This window comes from Raphanus sativus, chromosome 7 (assembly GCF_000801105.2).
Source record: "Raphanus sativus cultivar WK10039 chromosome 7, ASM80110v3, whole genome shotgun sequence".
Lineage (NCBI taxonomy): Eukaryota > Viridiplantae > Streptophyta > Magnoliopsida > Brassicales > Brassicaceae > Raphanus > Raphanus sativus.
In genome coordinates, this window is record NC_079517.1 from 7,127,058 (window position 1) to 7,152,658 (window position 25,601).

The following is a 25,601-nucleotide window of genomic DNA, read 5'->3' on the forward strand; positions in this document are numbered from 1 at the left end:
GTTTAAAAACAATCAAACCTAGTTCATTTACTACGAAAATCACATTTCATTTATACTCAACACTAGTGTCTGAATCAACTACCTTGAATTCAATACTTTTGATATTACTTGTCTCCACCAATTCATCAAATCCTTCTGTTAAACCATCTAAAAACTAGGGTCAGAGATGATTACTTCTTACTTGGCTTCGATTAGTTTACTTGCACCACATCTATCTTAAAAATTTCAAGTATTTAGCATTGTAAAGACAAGTAACTGTCAACAAGTTTCATTACTCGTTTTCTTATGTAATAAGTTGCTTCGGTAATGCAATGTAAACTGAAAAAATTGGTATGAATTTTAACATTTAGACAAAAAAAAAAGTTCTATTACTCGCAAGTTTAAGACAAGTATTGAATATTGTAATTTTCAAAATATATGTCATTGAATTTGCTACGTGACAAACCTAGTTAAGTAACTTGCGGATATTTGAGGTAACAAAATTTTGATTCAAGCAAGTACAATATAAATACTCGAATGAGCCGAATCGAATATAGTTTGTATCCGAAAACTAGTAAGCACTTGCTTCATGCCTAGCCATACTAGAAAATAATACATAAAACTCTTTACAAAATCATTTATTTTATATAACACCATGACCGAAGCACTTGTGTTAAACCACTAATCCAATCATCATCATTTGTCTGTCTGGCTTTTTGACTTTAAGAAGCCATCTAAAAGTATGCTGTAGAAATGCTGACTTTGTTTTGTGTCTTCAGAAAGAAAAAAATGCTGACTTTGATTCAAAGATAAGCCTTTTCATCTTCTTCCTCATCGTTGAGCTCTGGACTCAAATCTCTCTCTCGGTGGGAAGCTGAAAAGGAGCTGAAAAGCGAGAGCTCTATTGATATTCTTTTGAGTTAGATTTATGAGAAAGTTCAATTCTTTTTCAATTTGAACTCAACTCAGGATTTTGGCAGAAAAATAAAAGGAGAATCAATCATTTGTGAGGTGATTCAGGGAGAGCATAAATGGCAGACGCAGTGGTTTCATTTGGACTGCAGATGCTCTGGGACCTTCTCATTCGAGAATCCAATCGGCTCGTAGCAGTCCAAGAACAAGCCACCGAGCTACAGAACGATCTGAGACGGCTAAAATCGTTTGTGAAGGACGCAGAAGCAACCAACAAAAGCAAAAGCGAGAGAGTTAAGAACTGTATACAAGAGATCGTAGAGCTTGTGTATGATGCCGAAGACATAATCGAGAGCTTTCTTATAAACCAAGAGAGGTTAGGGATCAACAAGCATTTAAAGAGAGCTTCTTGCATCACGTTTGCTAATCAGAAGTTTAGTTCTCAGATCAGAGGGATAAGCAGAAGGATCTCTACGGTTATAGACAGTATGGAGAGGTTTGGAGTTAGAGAGACTATCGATAAAGTTGTTGAAGAAGAGAGTTTACAAGAAAGAGTTATGATCAGGCAATCTTTTCCTAGCGTCTCTGAAAGCAGCCTTGTTGGTGTGGAACCTAGTGTTGAAGAACTAGTGAGTCTTATCGTGGAAGAGAATGGTGTCCAAGTGGTTTCTGTTTGCGGTATGGGTGGTATTGGTAAAACTACTCTTGCAAGACAAGTTTTTCATCATGAGATGGTCCGGCGTCATTTCAATGGATTAGCATGGGTGTTTGTTTCACAAGAGTGTAGGCAAAAGCATGTGTGGAGAGGGATATTACACGAGGAACAGAGAATTGCGGAGATGAATGTGTCTGGACTACAAGATGAGCTCTTCAAACTACTTGAAACCCAAAGATGTTTGGTTGTACTTGATGATGTATGGAGCAGTGCAGCTTGGGAGCTTATCAAGCCAGCTTTTTCACATAGATCAGGTGTCTAGTCTTTGACAATTAATGAATCATAATGCGTTTGGTAACATTTTTCTCAGTGGTGTCTAATTTTGGAACATGGACAACTTTTGCAGGTAGCAAGATCTTACTCACTTCTCGGAATGAGAGTGTTGGTTTGGATCCAGATCTAAAATGTGTTATATTTAGACCTAGATTATTAACTCATGAAGATAGCTGGGAAGTTTTTCAAAAGCTAGCTTTAACTGAGAGAAATGATATAGGTATGTCTGTCTTTGATCATACGTGTAACGATGAATCTGAAGTGTCATTTCATTTTATGGAAGTAAGAGTCTTATATTTTGTGTGTAGAGTTTGATGTTGATGATATAAAAGAAGAGATACAACAAATGCTCAAACACTGTGGAGGGTTACCATTAGCTGTGAAAACTCTTGGAGGGCTGCTAGCTACAAAACGTACAGCGTCACAGTGGAGAAAGGTACACAACAATGTTGGTTCTCATATAGCAGGAGAGACTAATGAAAATGGCAGCACTGGTAGTTTGATACTTAATGTGATATCTTTGAGTTATGAAGACTTACCTTCTCACTTGAAGCACTGCTTTCTTTACCTAGCTCATTTTCCGGAAGATCATGAGATACAAACAGAGACATTGTTGTTTAATTACTGGGTCGCAGAAGGGATAGTGATGGTGAGTAGTGAAGTGAGTACTATTGTAGATGTTGCAGAGGATTACCTCGAGGAGTTGGTCAAGAGGAGTATGGTTTTAGTAGGGAAGAGGAATACTGTGACATCAAGAATCGAATCTTGTCGTCTACATGATGTGGTTAGAGAAGTCTGTTTGTTTAAAGCCAAAGAAGAAAGTTTCATTCAAGTTTTCAATGCTCACAGTAATGTCTCGGATGCTACAAACAGATCACGCAGAGTCGCTGTACATTTAGTTGATGATGATGAAAACGAACCTGTTATATTTCAGCAGAGGAAGATTCAAAACCCCAAAGCAAGGGCCCTTTTGTATATCACTAGAGACTTCCATCCTTGGATATTATCAACCCGGAGTTTTCGAGGTTTACGATCTCTTAGAGTGTTGGATCTCTTTGGAGCTCAGTTCAGAAGACGCAGGTTACCTAAGAGCATAGGGAAGCTCATCCACTTGAGGTACTTGAGTTTGAAAGAGACAAACTTGTCGGTGTTACCATCTTCTCTAGGGAATCTAGAGCTGTTGGTTTATCTGGATTTAGAGATTTACGAGACAACGGTTCACATCCCAAATGTCATAAAGAAGATGAAGAAGCTGAGGTATCTTATGTTACCTGATGAACTCAGCGATAAAACAAAGTTGGAACTATGTAGTTTAGTGAAGTTGGAGACTCTCAAGAACTTCTCGTTAAAGCATAGTAGCGTTAAAGATCTAATCAGTATGACTAAACTCAGAACTCTGTGGATCTGTTGCGCCTCTGATAACCTTGGAGAAGGAGGTTTACCTTTGTCGCTTGGTGCATCATTGAAACAATTGGAGGAGTTGATGTTGTACAACAAAAGAAACAGCCAAGACCAAGTCCAACCCGCTAGGTTCGATGCAGGAGCTTTTGTTTCTGGTTTCCAAAGACTTAACCAGTTGAGGTTAGATATAAAGATTGAGAAGTTACCCAATGAACTTCAGTTCCCTTCCTGTATCACCTCTGTTTCATTATCTTCCTGTGGCTTATCCGAGGATCCAATGCCAGTTCTTGAGAAGCTACACAGCTTAAAGATTGTTAGTCTAGAACTGAATGCATTCACAGGGAGGAAAATGGTCTGCTCCAAAGCCGGGTTCCCTAAACTGCATACTCTAGAGTTTTCGATACTCGACAACCTTGAGGAATGGATGGTAGAAGAAGAGTCCATGCCGTGTCTTTGTTATTTGGAGATCAATGACTGCAGAAAGTTGAAGAGTCTTCCTGATGGGTTAAGATACATAACTGGTTTAGAGGAGGTGAGAGTTGGATGGATGGAGAATGCATTCAAGGATAAGTTGATCCAAGGTGGAGAAGACTACTACAAGATACAACATGCGTCTTATGTTGTGTTTCACAATTGCGGTGACGAATGATACAGAAGTACAAGAACAAAATGTTAGGATCCTATAATCTTATCTTGTACGCTCAACAATGATTTGTTTTGCATGTAGCAATGTATTATTATTACACTTCTTTCAAATTGTATCTTTGGACCTTTATAACAAAGTACACCTTTCCAAAGAAAAGTAGCATAGCCAAGTGAAACATTATTCTTCAAACCCTAAAAAATTTAGTTGATATTATATCTCAAATTATTAAAGAAAACTACTAAAATTCTTAGTAAATTGTTTATTGTTTAGAAGCAAATGACCAAAGAAAGAAAGGAGAAAGCTCATGAACACTACCAAGAGTGCTAGTATTTTAGAAGAACGTGATATTCTCAATGTGACCTGGAAAACACAACATCTCACGATCACGCTTACCAATACCGTGGATACCACGTCTAAACTCAGAGTCAGCAATACCTTCCACCTTTGCACTTCTGAAACTCTCTCTGATCATATCATAATAGTAAACAGTGAAAGGCTTAGATGACTCCAACGTATCAGACACCAACATAACTTCTCCCGTATGTATCTCTCCCGGAGAAGATACACTTTTGTCTCTGAATAAATCTCCCCACTCGGTAGGAACATCGCATGTCATGATGTTCCATGATTCATCTTTCTCTTCTTCTTGATACCATAGACGCAGAAGGCAGAACTCCTCGTAATCAGTTCCTCCTAATTTTCCTTGGTGGTTTACAAGAGTCCAACAGTTTGCGTTTATGGTCGAGATATCGCCATAGCTTTCGTAAACAACTACTTTCTTGATATCCTCTTCGTTTAACATATCTTCTTGTGGTGCGTTAATAAGCTCCACCTTCTCGGACCTAACGTCGAACCTAGCTATCTTCTTATGTCCGATTACATAGTATATTACCACCACTGATGCAGATCCCTCCTTTGATATCCGTGTAAGGATCTCCGACGTCGATGAACTCAATCTTTCTCCACTCCTTTTGTTGACATCCCAGTGTGAAAACGAAATGCTCCTGCTCTATATTGTCTTTTGTGCGGCTGTCGAACCCGTCATGCATCATCACACACAAGACTTTGTATTTGTCTTCGGCAGGATCGTACCCGAGACGTGCGAACATGTCTCTTCCGTTGAGTGTAACATCCGGCAGCTTCAAGATTTGTCTGGTGGTGGGATTACAAACGGCTATCGATGAACCGCGCGTGCAACATATTAAGCCGTTCACAGGGCGAGATTTGATGTAGTAGCTGACGAGGTCGTCGGAGATTGTCATGTCGTGTCTGGCTGTGGATGAGTTTTCCTCGGTGCCGTGTTCAGGAGCCGAGAAGATGAAACGTTTCCTGGAGTCGAAGTGCTTGAAGGTGAAAAGGAGACGTGGTCGAGCCTTTGAGTGGATCAGGAACGAGTCGGCGAGATCTTTTCTGCGGATGATAGAGTACCAGAGCTTGGATACGGATTGGAACCGGATGATGGATTTAGCAGGAAGTCTCGAGAGTATCTCAAAAGTTAGGTCAAACGGAATGTCTTTTGGAGAGTTTTGGTTGTGATCTAGGTCACGTGTTGGTGACGACGGTTCCATGGCGGCCTCGTAGTGATAGAACCCTAGAACACACAAAAGCCGCTTATACAACATAAACCACCTTTTCTTGTCAAACAAATATAAACCACTTTTTTTTTCTTTTTTTTTTGGACCAAATATAAACTACTTTCTATTTCCATAAAGAATATGAGAAAATCAGAATATATTCTATTAATTCTTCAACATGTCCAATTGATATGGGGTTATGTTCACCTTTTAATTTTTACTAGGTGGTTTGCCCGCACATGCGGACATAATTTTATTTTGAATATTTATTAATTCACAGTTATAATAATAAAATTATTATTTATGTCATCAAAAATTATTATTAAACATCATTTTTAAAAATAAAAGATAATAAATTTAAATTTGAAATAATATAAATTATTTTGTCCTAATAAAAGATAACTCTTACATATATTAAGTTGTTATCTAAAGATAATATTTTACGTATTATTATTTAATGATAATATTTTATTCAATATATAGTTATAGTTATTTTATGTATTGTGCTTACATATATTTTACGTAACAAATTATAACATCATAATGGAAAATTGCCTAAAATATTACTTCCATAGTACCCATCATAATGAACATTGATGTGAATCATATACTTTTATTATTGTGTTGGAATTTAAAAAACACTAACATATTTGAAATATTTTAGAAAATAAAGTTATACAAATGTTTTTGATTGAATAACATCTAATTTTAAATTGTATTATATTTTAGTCTTTTAACTTTTATAATTCAAAAAATATTATTTTCAGATAACAACACAATATATATAAGAATTCTCATTTTTTGACAATATTAATTTATAATCTAATATAACATATAAGTATAGTATTATTAATTTAAAATTTTAAAATTAAAATATATTATTTTTAGATAACAACTTAATATATGTAAGCATTATATTTTATTTTTGAAAATATTAATTTATAATCTAATATAACATATAAATCTATACTATTAACTTAAAATTCGTTTTTTAACTTTAATTTCTTTAAAAAATATTACTTTCAGATAACAACACAATATATATAAGAATTATATTTATGATTTTGAAAATATTAATTTATAATCTAATATAACATATAAATATAATATTTTTAACCTAAAATTAACTTAAAATTCGTTTTTTGAATTTAAATTTGAAAATATTACTTTCAGATAACAACACGATATATATAAGAATTATCTTTATAATTTTGGCAATATTAATTTATAATCTAATATAACATATAAATACAATATTATTGACATAAATTTCGTTTTAATCATATAATAAATTATATATAAAATCATTAAGGGTAACATTATATTTAGTCAGTCTAACTTTTAACGTGGGAGCTCCGTTGCGAAAAATCACTTCGCAAATAATAGTATAGATAACTGCCACTAAATACATCTTTAATATACCTTTTTATTAATATAACTGCCAAATCACGTAACTGGCTATTAATCACATAACGGCCCAAAAGGGCGTATGATTCAATATGATTTGATATCGTATTTTTTGTGAACGCCCATTACTGCATAATTATATTTCTTAATTTCTTAATCATGGTCATTAATCACGTAACTGGCTAAAAAGATATTATACAAAGATTATAATTATTAAAGCCTCTTATAAATCATTTAAAAAAGATATTATACAAATTAAAAACAAAAATAACTAAAAACACAAATATAAAAATTAAACTTTTAAAAGATGTAAAACAAAAAATTTACCCGCCCTTAAAAGGGCGGGTCAAAATATATTCTATTAATTATCCTGTATGACCAATTAATAAAATGTCCTTTAGAGCATTGTTAACCGTTCGTAACTTCCCTCGGCATATGAAACGATAATTTGGGCTTCGAATATTGTTAACCGTTCGTAACTTCCCTATATTCCTGTTTTTATGTTCAAATAAAAAAAAACAAATAATTTGGACTGAATATTGACAAAAAGACGAAGCCTTACCATATGATACATGTACATACTTACAAAACTTATCTATTCTATTAAATTCGTATCATACAAAATATGATTATACAAACACACAAACATAAAAATTATGTTTCTTTAAAAAATAAAATTAAAACTAAAACTAAACAACTAAAATTAAAATTAAAAATTATTATCATGATCCGATATTCTACAGATTTTAATTTAACGGGTTTTAAATAGATTTCTACATTTGGACCCGCCTTTTTATATTTTTAGTTTTATATTCTTTTAAAAATTTAATTTTTATATTTATATTTTTAGTCATATTTGTGTTTTTCATTGTATAACATTTCTCTTAAATAATTAATAGAAGGTTTTAATCATTGTATTAAAATAGTTTTACCATACATATATCAATATGTTATGTTTCTATTTTAATAGTATTGACTAGATTCGGATTCGCTTTTAAAAGAGCTGGTATATTTTTTTGTTTTACATATTTTAGAAATTTAATTTTTATATTTATGTTTTAATAATATTTATATTTTTATTTGTATAATATTTCTTTTAAATAATTAATAAGAGGTTTTAATAATTATCGTAAAATAATTTGACCACACATATTTCAATAGGTCATATTCCTGTTTTAGTATATTGATATTATATAATGAAAACGTAAATAAAAACATAAATATAAAAATTAAATTTATAAAAAAATGTAAAAAAAAATATACCCGCCCTTCTAAGGGCGGGTCAAAATCTAGTCAATACTATTAATTCTCCAGCATGATCAATTGATAATAGTTAGATCCAATTAATTATAACCACATTTTTTAATAATTAACTGCCATTAACATAGATTATTCGATTGTAACTGCCAGTTTACTTAACAAATTAACTGCCAGTTTACTTGCAAACTATGTGGGATCCATTTTTTTCTGTATACACGTTATACGATTATCACAAAAACAACTTTTCTTTTTGAACATTCTTTTAAAAACAAACATATTTGTAGGTTTCTTTTCTTCCGATCTATATACCCTGTATCATTACATATATAAACTTAGACCCAATCTCTTACTTCCTAAATGCAAAACACACGATTCTTTATTTTCTTTTCTAACCGTAAATTCATATGTTCAGATTTTAACTAATTACATCCAAAGCACATAACTTTATACTTTAAATCTGGGATTTTATTTAAACTATTAACCAATATTTGCGTAAATAATGAATATATATTTTCAACAAATCCCAATAAAAAGTCTTCAATTAAACGCAGTTTTAATTTCAAAATAAGTAATATATAGGGTGTTCAATTTTTATAAAAAAAATAACTTTTATTAAAAAAACACAAATATAAAATTAAATTTATCAAAAAAAATTAAAATATAAAATATACCCGCCCTTTCGAAGGGCGGGTCAGAATCTAGTTATCTCTTGTTTTTTCACAACTGATTTAATTTTGATGCTTATTGAACTTAGTAAAAAAAAAAGAACTTAGTAACTTATACATCACGAACAAAAAAATGATTTTGCCATAAGGCACTTTGAACATTCTTAATGTCTTCAAATGAATATCTTAGATATAAGATATTATTAGAGCATCTTTATTGCAGTATGTGAACACATCTTATGGGAATATAATAAAAGAAAAAAAGGAAAAATTAATGAGAGATGTGTTTTTAGGTTGTTATGCAAGATGTGTTTTGGGATAGTTTTTAAGGTGACGTGTCTTAATTACCCAATACCTAAAACATCAAACAAGCCAACTTTTTTACAACTTTCCTGTTCGGTTCACTAAATAAAATGTTTGTGTACTTTAATTAATATGTTTGTTTCTTTTTATGTTTTTCATTTTTATCTTTCATTTTTTTCATAATAATTTGAAATTGTATATTGGATATGTTTTTATTTTCAAATAAAATTTAGTATTATTCTTTTATGTTTTCAATTTAAAAATTATTTTTAATGTTTTAAAAATTATTATATGTTTTAACATTATTAAATTATATAATTATTAAGATACAAGTTCTATATCCTCCCACTTATCCAACTACTAATTATTACTAAACTTCACCTCTTATATTATTTTATTAATTTTTCACACCTAAGATATATCTCCTCGCTTATCCCATTAAGGATGCTCTTAGAATGCCCTTTTTAAAAAAAAAAAATATATATATATAAGATATTATTATTCTAATACATTTGTAATGCATAACTATCTCTTGAAAGTATCTCAAGAGTTTTCTTTTGAGTTATTCCCCAAATATTTTTTTTTAATTATTGAATCATCGTTTTGGGTTTTATTAGTTTAATTGATTGAATGAAATGCAAAGAGAGATTAGACTCGTTGTAAAAAAAAAGAAACAAAAAATTTGACTGTAGATGGTTCGAAAATATTTTGAAAGTGACAATTTTAAAAAAATATTAAAAAAATAAAAACTGGATATTGTTATGCACTTCTCATCTAAATTTACCCTTAAGCTAGCCAAGACGAAGAATCTCTCCAACAAGAAGAACAAGAATGGCGTTAACTCCATCGACACTCACTTCTCGTGTAAATATGTCCGATCATCCTCCTTCCTCTCTTCATTTTCTTCTTCCTCGTGGATCATCCTTTCCTTCTTCCTTTTCCCTCCACTTATCCGCGCTGAATAGATCTATGATCTGCTTTGAGGCCCTCAAGGTTCTGTCCAGATCCAAGTGTTTTGCCAAATCTCCCACAACTGCAGAGGAATTCGTCGGCGATTACGATTCTCTGAACGTTGGCGGCGGCGAAGACGACGACGGTAGCAGCGGTGACGATGGAGATAATAACGGAGGAGGAAGAGAGGATGCAAAGAAGATCGATTCTTCTTCTTCTACTACTTCTACTTCTACTTCTACTGTATCCTCCTCAAGTGATTCTACTTCGCTGGGGATTCGTGAGCCTGTTTATGAGGTTTTTAATGAATTGTCCTTACCTACCTGATGATTGCATGTCTTACAATTATCATCATGCATCCATGCTCATCTGGTTTCTTCTAAACATTTAAGTTTGTAAAAAGGGAAAATTATTTATTACACAACAGTGACTTCTTTAATTAATGTCTGAGACCTGTGAATAGCTTTGGGTTGAGAAGGTTTCCCATCAACGTTTCTTACTTTTGTGTCTGGGAATAAACAAATAAAAAAAAAGGTTGTTGAAGTGACGGCGACGGGAGCAATATCTACAAGGAAGATTAGCAGACGACAGCTTCTCAAATCCAGTGGTTTGTGAACAAAAAAAACTATTTTTTTTTTGTTTTCTACCATTTACATTTTTGTGGTATCAAATCACATTTGCTCTTCATGAAGTTTGCAACTTCATTAGCTTTGTGATAAAGTCTCCTCTTTTTTTTTTTTTTTTTTTAACATCAGGTCTTCGCCCACGAGATATCAGAAGTGTTGATCCTTCATTGTTTATGACAAACTCCGTGCCATCTCTTTTGGTATCTTGTAGTAGTAGGAGGGGCTTTAAACAAGCACTTCTCTTTAGTCATGCTAATTTTGTATTCTAATTTCTACAATAACGAACCAACCTAACCGAGTTGGAGAGTATATTGTCTCTATATGACAAACCTTTTTCTTACATGTTCTTAATTAGGTACGTGAACATGCAATTCTACTTAATTTGGGATCTCTACGAGCAATTGCAATGCGAGACCGTGTCCTTATCTTTGATTATAACCGGTAAAATCTTGTTTCATTCACTCTCTCTTTTTTTTATAAGTATCACAACTGAACTAAAATCCAATTCAGGAGAGGAGGAAGGGCATTTGTTGATACATTGATGCCTCGGATCAACCCAAGAAGTATGAATGGAGGTCCCTCCATGCCTTTTGAACTCGAGGTTGGTTTATCTCATTAAATGAGTCTTATGTGATGATGTTTTACTTGTCTGTTAGTTATATCCCTACATAACTTAATGATTCCTATCATCTTGGTGTTGACTTTTCATTACTGTGGCTTTTTTTCTAAAAAGGTTGTTGAATCGGCGCTAATCTCAAGGATACAGCGGTTAGAGCAAAGGCTTATGGATATAGAACCCCGTGTGAGTATGCATACATACTAGTGAGTATATATTTCAGTTTATTAGATCTTCTTCCCTTCCACTGCTGGACTGTGTGAATTCTCCAAAATGGACTGACAATGCATTTTCCTTATTGAGTTCTGTAAATATCAACTTTTGCACTGATCACATGGGGGAAGAAAGAGCTGAGCATGAAACACTTTAGTTTTGTCCAAACATTGGCTTATATGCCTTATCAAATCGCTCCCTTTGCTCTTAATCTTTTATTTCTGCAATTTAATTCAGGTCCAAGCTCTTCTTGAGGTTTTGCCCAACCGCTTAACTGCTGATATATTGGAGGAACTTCGTATCAGCAAACAAAGACTGGTAAACATCATTTTAGTTGTTTTTATTATGTATGTATTCTTGATTCAGTTGTTCGCTTCAGGGAACTAACATTCTGTTTGTATTGTATTTTTTCTTTTTTTAAAAGGTTGAGTTGGGTTCAAGAGCTGGAGCTCTTAGACAAATGCTCCTTGATCTCTTAGAGGATCCACATGAAATACGCCGCATATGCATCATGGGAAGAAACTGCACACTTAAAAGAGGAAATGACGATATGGAGTGTTCATTGCCCTTAGATAAGCAGATTGCTGAAGGTAAAAGACTGCAAAAACGTTTCTACCCACCAACAGGTGAGTTTATCAATATTGATTTTTATTGTGCCTTCATTGCAGAAGAAGAGGAGGAAATTGAAATGCTCTTGGAGAACTATCTGCAAAGGTCTTGATTTTTTCATTCCACACCACAAACTTTAAGTCTTCAAGCATATGAATATGTTCTGTAGTGAAACTCAATGGATGGATTCGTTTTTACAGATGCGAGTCATGCCATGGTCAAGCAGAAAGACTTTTGGATTCTGCAAAGGAAATGGAAGATTCAATTGCTGTCAATCTAAGGTTTGAAAAAAAACTCTCTTAAATGATTAGGCAACTCTTACCCTTAAACCTGAACCTTTATCCATTTGTTGTTATCTCAGTTCTCGGAGGCTTGAAGTCAGCAGGTTCGAGCTGCTTCTTCAGGTCGGAACATTTTGTGTTGCAGTTGGTGCTCTCATCGCAGGTAGTAGATTCACAAACTGTTTATGATTTGCATCCATTTTCTCTAGAAACCTTTAAACTGGGATAGAGGCTTGCTCCTTTCAAAGAATCGTTGCTATTTCACCATAATGTCAAAAGCCAATAAATAATTCTATATTTCTTATGTTCATTGTAAAGGGCTTATACCTTTTGTTTGGGATTCCTACAGGTATATTTGGCATGAACTTGAGGTCATATCTTGAAGAGCAACCTGTAAGTCATAAAAAACTTCATGAAGCAACAATATATAATACAATCATTGTACCATCAGTTAACTCATTAGACTCTGGGGTATTCGCAGTTTGCATTCTGGCTAACAACGTGCGGAATCATCATAGGCGCTGCAGTAGGCTTCTTCCTCATGTATTCCTATCTCCGTAGACGCAGAATCTTTTGAACCTCAAATGATAAAAACGGTGAAAGAAGAGGTAAACACACATCGTTTCCTCTTACTTTAAAGCTGATAAAAGGAGCTCAAAACAAACGTATATGTGTTACAGGTGACAATCCGTGAAGAAAGAGACTTTTATCACACAATGTGGCATTAGAGAGCCTTACTAGAAAGTTACTTAGAGACCGGTGATTTCGTAAAATGTCTGATAAAAATTTATTGTGTGGTCTCCGTTGAACCTCGATGAACTTTGAGTTGCCATCATTGCTTACGCTCTGCACAACACTATTTGGTAATGTTGAATAAATGAATCATATCAATTGGTTCGAAAGCGAATGAAAGTTCAAATCTTTTGTTACCAATACAAGCCGAAGGAGAGGAAAAAACAAACACACTCTAAATCCGTGATTCAAAAGACAAATACAAAACTTTGTGAGGAGCACTGTTTCCTCAAGTGCGAAGATCACGAGCAGATTGACGACCAGCTCTTCCTGAGGTCTTTGCCTCTGAGCCATCAATGGCCATATTCCCAACACCAACCTCCATGGCCTCCCTCTCATCCTTCTCCTTGCTACCATTCTCATCTTTAGAATCTTCTTCTTCTTTAGACTTTTGCGGACTAGATGACGCTGGTTTAAGCGATCTAGGGACAGGATTCAACCACGGGTGCGTTAGGCACTTAGCAGCTGTTGGTCTCTTGTCAGGTGCAAACTCAAGAATGGGAGTGATGAAATCTTGCATAGCAACCGCGTCTTCCTCGCTGAACTCGTATTTCTCCATCAAAACCTTGCTCAGTGGCCAAAACCGCAACCTCCTTATGTGCCTTAGTTCACCTTGTCGGTTGAAGTAGTCCCGCGAGTAGCGTCCTCCTAATGCAATCTGCATAACCACAATCACAGTTCAAAACTCGAAAACGATACTGATGAGTAAGTTAAACAACACTTGTTTCTCAGCCTTTACCTTTCGTGGCATCATTCCTAGAAGCTCCATCATCAATGCCAAGTGATCCTGTAAGCCAAAAAAGTCCATCAGTTTTAAGCTAACAAGATTTTTGAGAAACCAGAGTAAAAAGGGATCTCTATATATACAAACCTCATCCCTCTCATAGTTTTCACCACTGTGAGGATCAAACAGAACATCTCCAGTAGCAAGCTCGAAACAGATGCAAGCAAACGACCACATATCCGCCGAGGTCGAGTACTTTGAGCCAAGAATAACCTCAGGACATCGGTACTGCCTTGTCTGAATATCGCTCGTAAACTGCTTATAAGTCCAACAAGCATTCCCAAAATCAACCAACTTGCATTTCCGATCAACATCCGCTAGCAACTTCTGCCTCGTGGCTCTGCTTCCTCTCCTATTGCCTCGACTCCTCTTTTCCTCTCTGACACTCTCTGCTTCTTCTTTCGCTCTTTCAGAACTCTCCACATTTGAGTCTCCATTTGCTTTTGCATCTCTCTCGTTTCCCTCTGAAGCTTCCTCTTCAACAACTACCTTCTTACTAGCTTTCTTGCGGATCTTCTTCTTCTGATTCTTAGTCATATCCGCACTGTACGTGTAACTCTTCGGTTTATCTAACCTCTCGGGAACATCCTTGTCCTTACCGGTTGGAAGAACGAGAGGAGCACCAATTCTCCGAGCATCAGCCTCAGGGTTGATGGTGGAACAGAGCAGAATGTTCTCCGGCTTGATATCAGTGTGAATAATCGAAAGCTCGCGGTGAAGATAATCCAAACCAACCAAGATATGGAAACAAAGCTCTTTAACCATGTTGAGAGGGACACCACGGTAGTCGCTGTACTTGATAACAGACAAGAGGTTATCCCCTAAATACTCAAAGACCATGCACACATGCTGCCCGTTAGGACCGGCGTGCTTGAAATGATCAAGAAGCTTCACAACGCACTTGGTATCTCCAGCGTCACCTTCCGCAATCTGTTTCAGGATTTTGATCTCGTCCATTGCTGCCTCCGTGTAGTGCTGAGCACTCTTCTGGATTTTCAAAGCTACATAACGCTGCAAACAATGGATTGAAGGCAACATCCATAAGTATCAGACAGTAACCTCAAAGACGGTAATAATAACCAGAGAATCCAAACATAAAGCTTGTAAATTTCTAACTAATCCCAAACTTTTTCTAAAACCCTAAACTGCAAGACAAGACTCAAATCAACATCCATAAGTATCAGACAGCAACCTCAAAGACGGTAATAATAACCAGAGAATCCAAACATAAAATTGTAAATTTTCTAACTAAACCCAACAAAGCAACTTCCTTTTTTTTTTCTAAAACCCTAAAACTGAATCTCTCTGATTAAATTAAACGAAAGGGTGGCTTACGGATTTGAGAGTGTCCCAAGCGAGCCAAACAGTGGAGAAGTGACCCCAACCAAGCTTACTCTGAATGACATAAGATCCGTTCTTGAACGTATCGCCCACTCGAACCGCGTGGTAGCCTCCTCTCCTGTAATCCTCTGTTCCTTCGTCCTCCGACGAGTAATCGCTTGCGTCGCTCAGACGTCCGCCGTCTTTCTTCTCATCCGCCATCGCTCGAATTAAAAGCTAAACCCACCAAGGAGACGACGAATCTATAGTAATTGTGCGAATCTGGATTGATGATAATAGAGTCAAGCGATTATAGACCGAGGAGGAGGTTTCGAGATCTGTGAAAAACCCCTTTTAAAACCCTAAAGTTGGGAGACTTTTAAGAAGAGATGGCCGCCTCCCAAGTAGACAGAGATTTTTGAGCATCAAATTAATGCAGGTTTACACAGTTTTGGGAATCGACCATAAGTGTGGAATGGAGACACGAATTTTGATGATGATGACAACAGGAGGAAGGTACTGTCTCTGTCCGAAAACAGATTAGGGCTTTCGTTGACTCTTTCTCAGACAGAAGTGTTTATAAAGTACAATAATTAGGGGAGAATTATGAGATTTTATTCCTGATTCATAGTATAATTAGGGGGGTGTGGGTAACTTACAACTACGGCATAAAATTTCGTTGGCTTCACATCAAAGTATAGTTTTATTTTTATAGACTTGACGACAAATAATTATTATGATGTTATTATTGAAATGGTGTTCTTATTTAAACTAGGAGTTTCATATGATTTTTTGATCAATAGGTATAAAGGCGTACCTAATTTGTGACAAACAAGTTATAAAAGAAATCAATAAAAACAATGAACTGTGAGAACTGCAATACTTAACTAAGTTGTACATGTTCTTAATTATTGAAAAATATTTCTTATAGATATCACCGTTTCAGGTTGTCTTTCCTGCGTTGAGAATATTTGTTGCATGATGATACATTCCATATATACATTGCTATTTAATATTTTTCAGGGAAAAAAGCCAAAAACAAAATTTGATGTTAAATGACCTTGATGTTTAATATTTTAATTTTTATCTCCGATCACCGCACCAAATTCCGTACCAACCGTTTTTATATGTTATTATTTTAATAATTTTAGTACTTTAATTATTTGTAATGACTAGCTATAATTATATTTAGATTATTTTTTACTTTTTAAAGATATTATAATTTTATTTTGTCAATGTTGTCTAGATTTTATATAAATATATTTGATATAACTAAATTATTCGTTTATTTTTGCTTTGTTCTAACCAATTTCTATATTTTTAGTTAAAATTAAAATAAATTAATAATAGTAATTTAATTTTATTATTACATAAAAATAGATTTTTCGTATTTTATATGATGAATAATGTAATACAGATTCAGTATAATATGGTTAAAAAAACACCAAATGTGGAATATTGTAAATCTTAAATCCTATTAGAAATAAAATTATAATTAAATAAACGATTGTAAATTTAGTTTTTTTATTATAATTTTAATATCACTTCATCAAAGGAAAAAGAAATTTTAACTTTTATAACTTTCTACTCTATATTTCAATTTGTATGACAAAATCTCATTTGCAAGTCATTTTCAAAATACTTTCAAATTGGAATTAACGATAAATAAATCTACTATAATATGTCCAAATATTTGAAAATATTACAGAATCTCAAAAAATAAACTATTAAAAATTATTAATTTCAAATTTAATATAGATTTATAGGAAATTATATTTATTAGATAGTTAAAGATAAATAAATATCATTCAGAAGTGCAAGATCTGACTTAGATTCAAAACATAAATAACATATGTGTACAAAATGGAAAATTGATAATTTTAGAGAATATATAATATTTTTTAGGTATCAAACTAATTATTTCAACAATTAAAATAAATCATTGTGGAATAAAATTAATACTGTCCTAATTTTTTTAAATAAAATTGGCGCTTAAAGCCTTTGTTTTATGAGTTTAGGTCAGGCCGGATCTGATTGTAACTTTTGTTTCATGTAACATTTATATTGATTTGAAATCAATAAAGTTAAGATGTTAAAAAGTAAATCATTGTAACTATATATAAATATTTGCAATTGTTTAAATATACCAATGAAATTAAATATATGTATATATATTTGTAACTATTACAAGTTTTATTGTATTTTAATGGTTAGCAATTAAAATATATGGTAATCAACCTTTCTAACCCATTTAAACACTGCAAACTTTAAAACTTAACTACTATCTTTTATATACAAAGAAATGCACATATTAGATGTAAATGCACATATTCAAAACTACCAAGTTGGTTCACAGAGTCTATATGAATCTGTTTTTATGTTGCCGGCAAAAAAAAGATGTAATATCAGTTCAACAAAAAATTAAATACTCTAAAATCATAATATATACAAATATTGATAAATCATAAAATTTATTCAGAGAAATATATATAAATATTTGATATTTGACAAGCGTTGAAATATTATTTTCTAAAGATTCTAAAGAGATATATTTAGACATGATTCATTCATTATCTAAATTAATGCTTCGTAAAACTAATGATTACTCGTTACACTCGTATGTTCATCTTATTTATCTTAGGTGGTTATAAAAAACTTAAGTATTAGTTAATTATGTAAAATGTCCTAAACTTATGAAGATATTTGTATGGTTAATGTTAAATTATATAATTACAGTATATTATAGATTTATTTATATATGTTATAATAAAAATATAAAGAGTGAAAATATATTGAAATAAACATTATTTTGAGATACACCTAATTAATTGTATTTTTTCTTCATGTTTCATTAATACAAATCTATTAAAATTATGTAATTTATATTGGACTATGCCAAAACATCTATATTATTAAAAGAGAAGTACACATATAAAATACTCCTTAGTTTTTAGTGTTATTTACACTTCTATACCACTGACATTAAATAATATTTCATATTTTAATGTTGTCTTTTCCACTTTAATTAATGTGTTTTCTAAAATTAAATTTGAATTAAATACACAATTAAATTATAATTTCCTATTTTAATGATTTGTCTTTTCCACTTACATTAATGTATTTTCTAAAATTAAATTTGAATTAAATACATTTCATTAACTTCTCAATTAAAACAATGTCAAATTCAAAAAAAAAATATTTTTATTGGACAAACAATTCATGAAAATTATAATATCAACTCTTCATTGAACAAATCTGAACGAAAAATATTACCAAATTTGAACCGAAACTAGATAATATCCAAACGGATTTACCATTTTGGTATATAGAGAACCATAACTAAACCTTATTCGAACGAAATATTATGGATATCCGAATGTATTTAAATCATATTTATATACTTCAATATGTTAGCTATTTCTCGAGTTAATATCCAACTATTTTAAGTTGATTTAAAATATAAAAAATAGTCAAAAGTAAACATCTAAAGTAGATAAACAATAATCAAATATCAAAAATACTTAATATATATATATATATATATATATATATATATATATATTTATTCTTCATCCAAATATTCAAGTTAAAATTTATTTTAATTTTTAATTTAGGTACTTTAGCTTACATTACTCAAATTTACATGTTATTTTTTTAGATTTAAGGATATTTAAAGATATATAAATTTTAAAAAATTAAAAATAATCTTTATCAAACCCGCAAAGATCTAAATCAAACCGGAACCAAAGTTTATAAATTTCCGAATAGAGGTAGAATCTTTAAACACGAAAACCTCAAACCCGAATAAATTTTAACTGAATTCGAGTGGATACCCAAATACTTATCCCTAGCTTAGTCAATATAAAACGATCAAATATTATAAATATATTATTTAGTATAAATAAATAAAAATTAAAACTGGAAATTAATACCCGTGCGGTCGCACCGGTCAAGATATAGTATTTTGTTATTTCCAATATATTCGCATACAAACCGAATCTGATTTGAACCCAGAGATTACGATACAGATTTATACAAAACCAGATTAACTAAAATGGATCTGGTCTTTCTTTATTAGCTCATCGAGAGGACCATAAGCTCATCGAGAGGAGCATAGTGTTATCTCCACGTTATAGAAATTTATATATAAATATACCTTTTTTAATGTCAAATAGACATGTTATCTCAAATGTGGCATTGACTTATATTACCAGGAGATTTGCATCTGGTCTGTAACACACAAGGAGAAAAGCTTCAATGGAGAAGAGTAATGGCCTACGAGTGATTATGTTCCCACTTCCTATACAAGGCTGCATTAACCCCATGTTTCAGCTCGCCAAGATCCTCCACTCAAGAGGTTTCTCCATAACTGTGATCCACACACGCTTCAACGCGCCAAAAGCTTCAAACCACCCTCTCTTCACCTTCTTAGAGATCCCAGACGGCCTGTCTGAAACAGAGGCAGGCACTCAGGATGTCACACTTCTCCTGACGCTTCTCAACCGAAGCTGTGAGTCTCACTTTCGTGACTGTTTGACTAAACTGTTGCAATCTGAAACAGAGGAAGAGAAACAGAGGATTAGCTGTTTTGATCGATGATGCTGGATGGATCTTCACACAACCCCTTGCTCGGAGTCTGAATCTCCCGAGATTAGTCACTAATACCTATAAAGTCTCCTTCTTTGTCGGTCATTTTGTTCTTCCTCAGCTCAGCCGTGAAAGATACCTTCCACTGCAAGGTACTATTCTACTTCTTATTTAACCTAAAACAGTTTTATTCAGAGGTTTACTTTCATTGTCGGATCTTTTCTATAAAACATCTAGAGGTTACACTTTTTTATTAGTCATATAAAATCATTATTTATCAAAACTAACATTTAGTCACATTTGATGATGTGAATTAACATCAATATTCACATGTAATATCAGAACAAGATGAACCAGCAGAGGAGTTTCGGCCGCTTAGAAAGAAGGATATCTTACAAATCCTCGATGGAGAAACAGATGTTCTAAACTCGTACTCGAAATGATTTTGAAAACGACAAAGGCATCATCAGGTCTTATTTTCGTGTCATCCTGTGAAGAATTGGATCAAGAATCACTCAGCCAAGCACGTAAAGACTTTCAAATCCCCATCTTTGCTATAGGACCATCTCATATCTACTTCCGGGGCTCTTCTAGTAGTTTGTTTACAGTTGATGAGACTTGTATTCAGTGGTTAGACAAACAAGCAGACAAATCCGTGATTTACGTGAGTTTCGGAAGCGTTGTGAACATCAGTGAATCAGAGTTATTGGAAGTTGCTTGGGGCCTAAGAAACAGCGACCAACCCTTCTTGTGGGTCGTACGGGTTGGTATGGTCAATGGAACTAATGGATCGAGACAATACCGGAAGAGCTCATGGAAAGGCTTAAGGTGAAGGGGAAGATAGTGAAATGGGCACCACAACAAGACGTTCTAAAGCATCGAGCCACCGGAGGATTCTTGACACACAATGGTTGGAACTCGACGGTTGAGAGTGTTTGTGAAGGCGTCCCTATGATTTGTTTGCCTTCTGTATGGGATCAGTTGCTAAATGCAAGATTTGTTAGTGATGTGTGGATGGTCGGGCTTCATCTAGAGGGTAAGTTTGAGAGAAATGAGATCTCGAGAGTGGTGAGGAAACTATTGTTGGAACCTGAAGGTGATGTGATCCGAGAGAGGATGAAACTTCTTGCGGAGAAAGTAGGAAGATCGGTTAACCAAAATGGTTCGGCATGCCGATCTTTACAACATTTGGTTGATCACATATCATCTTTCTAGCTTTTTATGTGTGTTTTGATTTCTTTGTTTTCTCAACAAATAAATTGTTAGTGTTTTGAAGATGCCTCCTCTGTGTTTGGCATTGTTGGAATAAAAACAACAATAATATGATTTTACTATCATTTCAATTTTATTTTGTATTTCTTACTATAAATGTCTATTTGAGTCTTATTTTGCTTATGTTGCGAACTTTGGTTTTTTGTGAATTAGATCCAATGTATTTATATTATTAAAACAAAAATATTTTGAAAAATCTACTTATGCAAGGTTTTATGCAAGGTTTTAGGACATATTCATTAAAACCTAAATGTCTTATTTTATATTGCTTTAATTAATCAAAATATATACCTCATTATTTAGAATTTATATTATTAAAAGAAAAATATACACAATGAATCCGGAAATGAGTCCCTTTTCATTTTATCATATAATTATTTTTTAGAACTTTTTTATCATGCAATTTTTCTTAACACTTAGTTTCATTAGACATAATGATGGTATGAGTTGTTGCTCATAAAAAGGTAGTGATAGTTTTATCAAAAATTAAAGAATCACAAATCAAATCATTTATTCAATTTTAAGTAATATTAAAAAGTATGCCAAAAATTTGAATTAATATTTTAAAAAATATCAACAGATTTATATGATATTTTATTGGGTCAACCAGTATCATGTGGTGGGTTAATGATGACTTTTTACCAATTTTATCAGGTTTTTACATATTGAATTTTAACTTAATCTATATCAAATTATATATGGATCACCGAATTTATTAATTCGACCGCAGGTTTAGATCGGGTACAAAAACATTGCTAAAATTATTAAAAACCTACAAATTCATACAATTGAAAAATCACAAATCAAATAGTTTATTCAATTTTAAATACTATTAAAAAGTATTAAAAAAGTTTGAATCAATGTTTTTAAAAAATATCATTAGATTCATATGGAATTTTATCAGGTCAAAAAATATTAAATGGCGTGTTAATGATGAATTTTTTTACCAATTTTATCAAGTTTATACATATTAAATTTTAATTTAGTCCAAATCAATTTATATACGAGTCACTGAATTTCCCACAGGCGACACACGTCTTCATCGAAAAATGGTCCATACCACATTGTTAAAAATGAGTTCCAACAATTACAGCGTAAATCACTCTATTTTCAATGATCGCAATCAGATCAACTACCTTTAATCAGTATTAGTTATCCAATGATTTATTTGCTTTTTGGTGGGACTACTATACTAAAAATATCAAAATAGTTAGGGATAACTTGATCAGAAAAACGACACACACACAACACCACTAAGTAAGAAAATTATTATTTACATCCAAAACTATAACAATAAACAACAAGAAAGAAGTTAAACTTCTCGTCTGCTTTTGGCTTCGCCGGTCGGGAGATAATTACTCTCCAACGACCACAAAATAACACACTCCCGAGACCATATAAAAAGAGTGCATAGAAACTACATCAAGGCAAAAGCCGTGTGCTATAAGAACATGTTGATTACCATAATAAGTAAGAAGAGCATTAGAGTGTTTCCGACGATGTTTAAAGACAGCTTCTGCGTCGCGGCATTGTCACTGAACTGTCCTGCGTTCACATATTCGCTTCTTCCGCTGCTGCTAGTCGCAGAGACATTTACTGACATTGAACCTGAAAGAAAGATCCAAGTTGAGAGATTTGCAAGTGTTTGGAATGATAAAGATTTGCTTTTGGATTTAAAAGGGATGAGATTTACTTACAGTCGTAGTTTGCCCATCCGATTCTCTGACCGACCAGATCATAGACAAAGATCTTGTCTTTAAGAACTAAATCTTCAGAGCAAAACAAAACAGATGTTTTTTTTTGTGTTGAATAGTGCTGAATTCAAAATAATAAAAGGCTTTAAAGCTATTACCTCCAAGGATCGTTATCCCCTGATTCTGTATCCTCTGAAAACCGATGCACCACACTGAAGTACCTCCCTAGAAACAAGAGTGCATATAGACTAATGTTATACCAAAGAACAACCGAAGAAAACAAGATTCAATGGTGGTGGAGTAAAAAGTACTTACGACGTTGTTCTGTTGTATAAGGTAATCCTGAGGATTCAGAAACATGGATGCTCCACCAGCAAAGTTCAAGCTAACTGGAGGGAATACGTCTGCGACACTGATCATTAAAAAGAAGTTCAGAACTTTCCACCATAAGAAGACATGGTTAGAGATAGTATGAACCTCGAGGCTATGACGTAACACTGGTTCCCTTTTGAAACAACAGGTCTCACAGACTGCGAAACAGCCTTTGTAATCTGGAAAAATAAGAAAAACATTTAAAACTATCAAAAACAAATTTGCATACTAGAGACAACACAGTACAATTAATATAGTACTAATTTTAACCAGATGGTTCAGAGATGTCAAGGAGGTTGTTATGACTTACAGCTTCAAGGAAAGGAACATAGGCTTCTTCAGAAAGGTACGCCAGTGTTGTACCAGTGTCAATGATTGTTCCCTGACCGTTTGACGTGGAGAAGACGGATGGATTGATAGGTAAAAGTTGACCATTCACTGAGATGCTCAGAAGATTCACATTGTAATGAGGCCTGCAAATTTTTCAATGCTTACTTAATCATATTCTCTAATAAACATTTCAACAGGGATGGATAAAGGGAAAGAATATCTTAACTGTGAGGGAACAAGTGGAGTAAAGACAATGTTAGGCGCCACGATCTCCCCGAGAACCAATATGCCTCCGCCTCCGTTTTCTCCTTTCAAACAGTGTGAGAAAACTCTAGGAGCTACTCCCTGGGAAGCAAGCTGAGAAACCACAGACATCCCTTGCTGCCCAAACCCGAAGATTCCATCAACTGCTCTATCCGACTTCACCAAATCACCCGTCTCCGAGGTGCTGCATCTGTTCAGCCAAACTATAAGTCAAGTGTTGTGGAACAGAGGATTTCGCTGAAAAATAATAATAACTCACCCGAACACAACCTGAGCCGTTGAGTTAGGGACGAGAGAGCTACCAACAATCATGTCAAACTGCAAGACATCGGAGACGTAGAACCCCGAGGTGCCGCTTCCATCTCCGTACTGAAACGTGTAAGCGCAGAGGTTGTTCTGAACAGAACAGCCGGAATCAGAGGACTGAACACCCCAACTGCATCGTTGGTCAGAGCATGAGATCGGCGTCGCAGTCACCGAGCTCCCTGGATCAAAGTAATTCAACTGAATCTACAAAAGGAAGCACACAATACTAATCAATCATAAAATTCAAAAAAAAAAAACATCACCAAGAAAGATGAAAGGATAAAAAAGACATGAGAAGCTGTACTTGGAGTCCGCTGGTCTGAGGGCAGCCATTGCAAGAAGCACAACTAACCCACAAAACATCACTTCCTGTGTCGATCTGTACGTAAAAGTCTCTTGGAGGAGATCCCAACCTCAGCTTCGTGTAGTATAATCTGTTTTTTTTTTTTTTAAGTCCAAAACATCAAAATGAGAAGAACAGAACATAACAGAACGAAACAAAAGAGACAACTTTTTTTACCCAACAACGAAAGGATCAAAAGTTCCGTCGACGGGGAAATCTATAACTCCGCCGAGAGACTGCAACAATCTGCCGTGTCTTGCTCTGTCGCGCGCCTTGAGTTGGCTGATCTCCATCTCGTGATTCGCCGGAATCGCTCTTTCGAGTTTCAGAGCCGCCGGAAAATTGTAGGACAGAACCGACAGCGGTAATAGACAAACCAGGATAGCTGCCGTAAACCGGACAGACGACGACATAGCTGAGACGGTTTGGGTTATGCTTTAAAGTGGAAACAAGAAGATCTCTCTATAACTCGTCGTCAGGAATCAAAAAAAAAAAAGATCATTTCTTTTTTTTTTTCAATTCCATATGGGCGCGCGAGTTTGTAAACTGTTACGGATCGTCTGTCAGTATCTGATTCGAGTGAAAGCAGACATTTGAAGATTTGTTTTGTACTGTCGTCGCTTCCTTCACTTCTTCTTTTGGGAGAGAGAGGGAGAGAGAGAGAGAGAGACGTGAAGTAACAACAGTGGATAACACGGAAGATGTTTCAGTGCAGATTACTCCAAAACCCACGTGTGCTTTCGTTGCATTTATTTTATTTATGCTTTCCTTTTTATTCTTTTTCTTATTTTTGATAAATCATTTCACTTTTTTTTGATAAAAAAAAAAGTCATTTCGTTTTATTAGATAAAAGGTTAGAAACATAACTTCATGTTTTAAGAGAAAAAATTGGTCGGAGGAAGAAAAAGATTAATATGATTATGTATGCATATAGTTTTTCTCTTTTTTTCTTGAACATCTGTATGCATATAGTTAGCGACTTGTTGTCCAAAAAAGAAAGCGACTTGTAGTTTATATTAAGACATGTTTGTGATGAAAAGAGATTATATGAATCTATGTTTCTTTATGTAAGTATAATTTGTGTTTTGTTTCATTCAGAGAGTTCA

At 33.7% G+C, this 25,601-nt stretch overlaps 4 protein-coding genes and 2 pseudogenes across 4 annotated transcripts; 3 read left to right on the forward strand and 3 right to left on the reverse strand.

The window, feature by feature from the left end:
• The first annotated feature begins 570 nt into the window (after nucleotides 1–570).
• LOC108817017 (probable disease resistance protein At1g58602) lies at nucleotides 571–4,082 on the forward strand. Its single transcript, XM_018589596.2, has 3 exons — nucleotides 571–1,860; nucleotides 1,953–2,099; nucleotides 2,188–4,082. Exons 1-3 carry the CDS (start codon nucleotides 1,011–1,013, stop codon nucleotides 3,927–3,929), a joined length of 2,739 nt encoding a protein of 912 aa, XP_018445098.1. The 5' UTR covers nucleotides 571–1,010; the 3' UTR covers nucleotides 3,930–4,082.
• Nucleotides 4,083–4,122: 40 nt separating this feature from the next.
• Nucleotides 4,123–5,568, reverse strand: LOC108816671 (F-box protein At1g30790-like; annotated as a pseudogene).
• A 4,330-nt stretch (nucleotides 5,569–9,898) lies between these two features.
• Nucleotides 9,899–13,343, forward strand: LOC108817618 (magnesium transporter MRS2-11, chloroplastic). The gene is made up of 14 exons (XM_018590351.2): nucleotides 9,899–10,383; nucleotides 10,621–10,693; nucleotides 10,842–10,912; nucleotides 11,068–11,153; nucleotides 11,223–11,313; nucleotides 11,446–11,514; nucleotides 11,779–11,859; nucleotides 11,966–12,131; nucleotides 12,210–12,255; nucleotides 12,351–12,431; nucleotides 12,512–12,594; nucleotides 12,781–12,824; nucleotides 12,913–13,039; nucleotides 13,112–13,343. Exons 1-13 carry the CDS (start codon nucleotides 9,967–9,969, stop codon nucleotides 13,006–13,008), a joined length of 1,404 nt encoding a protein of 467 aa, XP_018445853.1. The 5' UTR covers nucleotides 9,899–9,966; the 3' UTR covers nucleotides 13,009–13,039; nucleotides 13,112–13,343.
• On the reverse strand, nucleotides 13,299–15,894 carry LOC108817617 (uncharacterized). The gene is made up of 4 exons (XM_018590350.2): nucleotides 15,343–15,894; nucleotides 14,095–15,018; nucleotides 13,963–14,010; nucleotides 13,299–13,881 (listed from the first exon to the last, which is right to left on the reverse strand). The coding sequence occupies exons 1-4, from the start codon at nucleotides 15,547–15,549 to the stop codon at nucleotides 13,453–13,455; spliced, it is 1,608 nt and encodes a 535-aa protein (XP_018445852.1). The 5' UTR covers nucleotides 15,550–15,894; the 3' UTR covers nucleotides 13,299–13,452.
• A 3,495-nt stretch (nucleotides 15,895–19,389) lies between these two features.
• LOC108817616 (UDP-glycosyltransferase 76C3-like) lies at nucleotides 19,390–21,240 on the forward strand (annotated as a pseudogene).
• Nucleotides 21,241–22,440: 1,200 nt separating this feature from the next.
• Nucleotides 22,441–25,201, reverse strand: LOC108814357 (aspartic proteinase 36). The gene is made up of 10 exons (XM_018586912.2): nucleotides 24,673–25,201; nucleotides 24,457–24,586; nucleotides 24,106–24,356; nucleotides 23,809–24,036; nucleotides 23,563–23,725; nucleotides 23,358–23,431; nucleotides 23,196–23,292; nucleotides 23,039–23,105; nucleotides 22,884–22,955; nucleotides 22,441–22,794 (listed from the first exon to the last, which is right to left on the reverse strand). The coding sequence occupies exons 1-10, from the start codon at nucleotides 24,906–24,908 to the stop codon at nucleotides 22,628–22,630; spliced, it is 1,485 nt and encodes a 494-aa protein (XP_018442414.2). The 5' UTR covers nucleotides 24,909–25,201; the 3' UTR covers nucleotides 22,441–22,627.
• Nucleotides 25,202–25,601: the final 400 nt, after the last annotated feature.

Excerpts from the sequence above, each read along its gene's own strand:
- LOC108814357 (XM_018586912.2), bottom strand. The coding sequence starts at position 24,908 with ATGTCGTCGTCTGTCCGGTTTACGGCAGCTATCCTGGTTTGTCTATTA. Across the intron at positions 24,037-24,105 it reads ACGGCTCAGGTTGTGTTCGG|ATGCAGCACCTCGGAGACGG; the intron begins GTGAGTTATTAT and ends TTGGCTGAACAG. Across the intron at positions 22,795-22,883 it reads CGGATGGGCAAACTACGACT|GTTCAATGTCAGTAAATGTC; the intron begins GTAAGTAAATCT and ends TCTTTCTTTCAG.
- LOC108817617 (XM_018590350.2), bottom strand. The coding sequence starts at position 15,549 with ATGGCGGATGAGAAGAAAGACGGCGGACGTCTGAGCGACGCAAGCGAT. Across the intron at positions 15,019-15,342 it reads CTTGGGACACTCTCAAATCC|CGTTATGTAGCTTTGAAAAT; the intron begins GTAAGCCACCCT and ends CATTGTTTGCAG. Across the intron at positions 13,882-13,962 it reads TAGGAATGATGCCACGAAAG|ATTGCATTAGGAGGACGCTA; the intron begins GTAAAGGCTGAG and ends GTGGTTATGCAG.
- LOC108817017 (XM_018589596.2), top strand. The coding sequence starts at position 1,011 with ATGGCAGACGCAGTGGTTTCATTTGGACTGCAGATGCTCTGGGACCTT. Across the intron at positions 1,861-1,952 it reads AGCTTTTTCACATAGATCAG|GTAGCAAGATCTTACTCACT; the intron begins GTGTCTAGTCTT and ends CAACTTTTGCAG. Across the intron at positions 2,100-2,187 it reads AACTGAGAGAAATGATATAG|AGTTTGATGTTGATGATATA; the intron begins GTATGTCTGTCT and ends TTTTGTGTGTAG.
- LOC108817618 (XM_018590351.2), top strand. The coding sequence starts at position 9,967 with ATGGCGTTAACTCCATCGACACTCACTTCTCGTGTAAATATGTCCGAT. Across the intron at positions 11,314-11,445 it reads CCATGCCTTTTGAACTCGAG|GTTGTTGAATCGGCGCTAAT; the intron begins GTTGGTTTATCT and ends TTTTCTAAAAAG. Across the intron at positions 12,432-12,511 it reads TCAATTGCTGTCAATCTAAG|TTCTCGGAGGCTTGAAGTCA; the intron begins GTTTGAAAAAAA and ends TTGTTATCTCAG.